Here is a 4984-nt window from a genome sequence, read left to right on the forward strand (position 1 = left end):
TTTATACTGGTTCAAAAATCCTTCATATTGATGAAAAACGATAATGCTAGGTGGTTATATTACTAAATTTCATTTCCTGGATGCGTATGAATGTGTATGTAAAAATAGCATTTAATAAACAGTTCTGTTTCACGTATAAATTTATAAAGAAAAATAACATTTAATACTCGTATTTGGTCTACGTGTAATCCTAGTATATCATAAATTGCTAATATACATTTACCATCTTGTATAATATTGGTATATGTATATACGATTATAAAAGGAATATAGAAAACTTAAATATATACGTTGAAGTGGCGGACATTTTCCAGTTTATTATACGTTTCACATTCTTTGTCGTATACCTAGATAAGATGGACGGTATTAGATCAGTTTAAACGTATAATATACCATTGTGTGTTGCTTGGGTACATTTTTTTTGGACTCGAAATAAGTTTACAGAATTTACCTCTATACAAAAAATGCTTCGTTTGTCTGCTAGAGGGCAATAAACTTTAAAAAAATAAACACATTTTTTCAGATATTTTAAGTACAGTTATTCCGACTTAAATGAGATTTTCGGTGTATATATCTTTTGCTAAGTGCTTTCACATTTGACTTTAAGAAGACATTTGACTCTGAGAAGAAGGACCATTCTACGAAAAAAAAAATTTGGTCGGTGGTCGAGTTGGAAAATATTTTACTAAAATGTATGTAGGGGGTGGGGGCAGTTTTCACCCTTCCCGTACTTTTTCTTAGTTTTTGTGAAAGTCAAATGTTTAAGCACTTAGCACAACATACACACGGAAAATCTCATTCAAGTTGGAATAACGGTTCTTAAAATATCTCTCTTAAAATATCTTTCGTTCTTAAAGTTCTTATATATGTGTATTTTTGAAAATTTGATTTTTCTATAGAGGTAAATTATTGTGTCCAATGAATTTATTTTGATTCCAAAAATATAGTAGTAGTAGTTCTATGTCCACGAAATATTGGTACGCCCTGTATATAGTTATAGTACATATATTATTAATTTTAATTTTAAACATCAGAAACTGAAATCTGACTTTACGAGGGAAGTCTGCGAAGTTTGTGTTCTCACGATATATTATTATATTATGGCACCATCCATGCAATAAATTTGGCGCAGTTTGTGTGTGTATCTTTTAAAGCTCCTAACGACCAATTATTCTTGAATTCATCATCTTAGACGGGTTGATTAGGTAAGAAAAAACCAAGTTAGAGGAAGTGCGTGGATTTGCAAAAGGTGTTGTGAGAGGTCGGAAACTTCTACAGGGTGAGTCTTATAAAATACAAATATTTTAGGGGTAGTATATTTCGACCACAGAAACTCATTTAAGAATTTTTTATCGCGAAAATATATTTTTTCTTCAAATTTTGGAATTTTTTGAAAGAAATTTGGGATTTTTTTTTTTAAATAGAGAACAACGGCATAAAAATGTTTAATAAATTTAAGACTTTTATTTTATTCCAAGATAAAACATTTCCTTGGACAACCTTCGCAACCAAATCTTCCCTAAAATTACATCCCAGATCCTATTGAAGTTTTTTAATATCAAGGAAACATTCGTGTGAGAGTTTGTGAACATTGAAAGGCGGCTTGGATTTTTTTGCGTTTTTTATTATAGTGACGTATTGATGGGGAGCGTATATGGGCCCGGATTTTAGGTTCCTCTTTACTTCTTTTTCTATTAAAGAATGAACATTGTCCCCTTCATTCTGGGTGTGGCCTTTGATTAAAAATTTATGTGTTAAGCTTTTTATGCTGTAATGTCTAATCCGGTCTCGAGTAAATGGGGATTACAGCTAAATATTGCGTCAAAATATTTCAGAATGCATGTGCCTATTTCAATAGCGCCACGTTTACCTTCTGTTTCGTTCCAATAAAAACAATGGACACCTTTGTAGGCATGATGTTTTTTAGCATTAACTTCTATTTTTTCTAATTTTACTAGGGTTAGGTTATAGCTATTTAGCTTGGATTTGTAATAAAAGCGGAAGTATCACCCCTTGGACACTGTAGGACCTCTTGGAGATCGTAAACCTACGATCTACTTTTTTTATTGTCTGATATTTCAGAACGATTTATTTTCTTTTGTGTGCGGCTCAAATCTTTCTCTAGTAAATGGTTTTTATATTCTCCAAATTTTCTTTGGATGTTCCCTGTGCATTAAGATAGGATAGGCATTGGTCGCAATGATCCTTTTTGGGTTCATGAAACCCGATATTGAAGTCCTTTGTGAAAATATTATAATAAATCCAATATTTTCCAGCACTTTTCTTCTTTGATTTCTGATCTTCTTCAAAGTCTTTGTAAAGTTGAGTAATAGTTTTACTGCCATCTATGTATTCACGTTCAGTAGTCGATCGCACGTAGTGTGAATCGATTCTCGGAATTGAATTAATGTGATTTTTGATATCCTCCTTAAGAATTGGATCAATTTGTAGGTAATGATTGTGTTTTCCCCGATTGTCATCTTGTAGAAATCCATTTTCACCCATCTTAATCCTTACAGTGCGAATTATCTTGTCCCATATGTCCAAGGTATTGTTGTAAAATGTTTTGCAAACTCGTATTGGCAAACCATTTACTGTGAAGTAAAAAGCCTGGTTGGCATTTCTAGGGCTTTCGGCATTCGTGTATTTGTATCGGGAACTATGTTTTACATACATGACCCAACAAATGCGCGTTGCTTATTAATATCCCCAAGTTTCCAGAAACTATTGAATATCGCTGTTCGATTTTCCGTATCAATATTATCACCACATTTTAATCAACATTTCTCAGGACAAGGTGATTTCATTGTTCTTTCTGGAATTTGTTTCTTGGACTTGGATAATGATTTGTAAGTTTTCCCACTGTTTTTTGGCCTTAATTTGCTTCCATTTTTCTGGATTTCTAGAACGTTTCCTCCCCTTGTGAACATTCTCTTGAAGATTTTCTTCATCTGTAGACGACTCTGAAGAATTATCGGAAGATGAATTCGAAGACAAACCCTTTTCAGACACTGGGATGTTTTTTGATGGTATATCATTCAGAAAAGAATACCTAGTTTGATAGTTTTTCTGTGAATAAGTCGGATCAGAATCGGTGTAGTCAACATCACTTTCATTTGAGTGAAATGCGGTATTTTTTGTTACATCCGTTCAGCATTTTCGTTTTATGTGTAATTTGGTAGGGCATTCTTTATCTACTTCAACAGTAAATTATTCAGTAGCCTGAAACACGAACAAAACGGTGAAAATTTTAAATATTTTTTGTAAAATAGTTTCAGCTTACTTCGACATTCGAACGTTGAGTCATATTATTTTCATTGGTCAAAGTTGAGTAATCTGATTTTTCTTTTGGGGCGACCTTGATCTACTTCAACAGAATCATTGAAAGACTAAAACAAAAAGGATCAACTTTTTGGAGAACTTTTTGTTATAATGGTTAAACCTTATTATATCCAAATATTTTGTTAAATTTGGTTCGTTGACATCCAAACTGAGATATTCTGGTTTTTCTTGATTTCTGATTTTTTTTTGCTTCCGACGACGGAAAGAGATAAACTTTCCGAAACGTTAAACATTGTTTTCTTTGTTAGGCAAATTTTTATTACTGTAAACATAACTTCTGACAAGCAGTGTCCGTTTAGGTTTAACGCAGAAGTGTTTACAAAAAATAGCTACTTTATTTTGTAGATTTTTCTTGCAGTGCAGTGGCGAAATACCCATAAAGGATTTTTTTGGAGTAATATATTCTAAATTTACCATAATCGAGTTTATAGTATTGCCCTGTTCGATGCCCTGATCTAAAACAATACGATTTTCCGGTTCGGTTTGAAATTCTAAAGGTAGGGTTATCTAAAAGAAAAAAAATCCAATTAAAAAAATGACGCGGCATAAAAAGGGTAAATGCAGGTAACGAAATACTAAGAAGTATACATATTCATAATTTAAATCAAAAGAGCACTAAGACCTAATGCGCTTTTAAAAATTGACAAAGTCTAAATAAAGTCAGTAAAAAAAAGCACATTTCGAGATAATCATATAAATGTACTTATAATTAATATATATTTATCGGAGTACACCTCCACCTGTGAATACCTGAAAAACTGTCAGGCTCATGTCATAAGTTTAGTTTTGAATGACTTGTAATTTTAAAATTGTATTTTAAATAGAAGTCGAGTTTTAGTGCACTTTATATATCTATAAACCCCCCAAGAAACTTTTAAATTATTTACCTGACAATTTGTGTGAATCAAAGACACAATCACAAACACGCCGACAATAAACACAACCTGTTCACTGTAGTGTTGGTATGATAATGAATGGTAGTGCTGTCAATCGGAAAATGCGATTTTACCCGAAATTAGTTCTTAAAATGCTCACCGTTTTCCTCACAAGAATGTCAAATCCTCACAAAATCCTCACCAAACATTTCACGTAGGTTTAATAATTTTTCATAGTTAGGATCGAACATCTAAATAAATGTTAGATAAATGTAATACAGATTTAAAACAGTATTATAGGAATTTAATTTAATTTATGAATAAATACTTTTTAAGTCCGGTTCTACAGCGTGATCCGCCTTCTGGTTCCTTGCCGCCATTGCCTTCTGTCCATCCAGTCATCGGCTTGTAAATTGCGCAATGACATTGCCTTTGTTACCCTCTTTAACCATGTCTCTCGGGGTCTTCCTCGTTTTCTTTTTCCAGTTGGGATGCATTTCATTATATTCTTTGGTAGCCTTTCTTCTCCCATATAACGCCACCTTGGGTGAAAAAGTTTACAATGGAACTCAGGTTCACCAGGTTCCGTTACAAATAGGTTCCAGCTAGCTCAGTAAATAATTAAGTAAAATATATGCCCAGAACAAGAGATATCAAAAGGGAGGTGTATGGAAAAAGTGTACTGATTGAAACGTCTAAAATGTACTGGATTCGTTTAATAAATATTAAATTTAAAGTTAAAACAAATTACCAAGATCTATCATAAA

At 32.6% G+C, this 4984-nt stretch overlaps 1 protein-coding gene across 1 annotated transcript in view; it reads right to left on the bottom strand.

Annotated features, from left to right (window-relative positions):
- Positions 1-2787: 2787 nt before the first annotated feature.
- The window catches only part of LOC115874849, a gene marked incomplete at its 5' end in the record, with an annotated part of 35636 nt that continues 33439 nt past the window's right edge, over positions 2788-4984 (bottom strand). The window contains one exon of the mRNA XM_030890148.1: positions 2788-2963. Within this exon, the coding sequence (XP_030746008.1) occupies positions 2788-2963 (176 nt within the window). The remainder of the gene's footprint in view (positions 2964-4984) is intronic.

Source organism: Sitophilus oryzae, unplaced genomic scaffold (genome assembly GCF_002938485.1).
Source record: "Sitophilus oryzae breed Bouriz unplaced genomic scaffold, Soryzae_2.0 scaffold_1300_pilon_pilon, whole genome shotgun sequence".
Lineage (NCBI taxonomy): Eukaryota > Metazoa > Arthropoda > Insecta > Coleoptera > Curculionidae > Sitophilus > Sitophilus oryzae.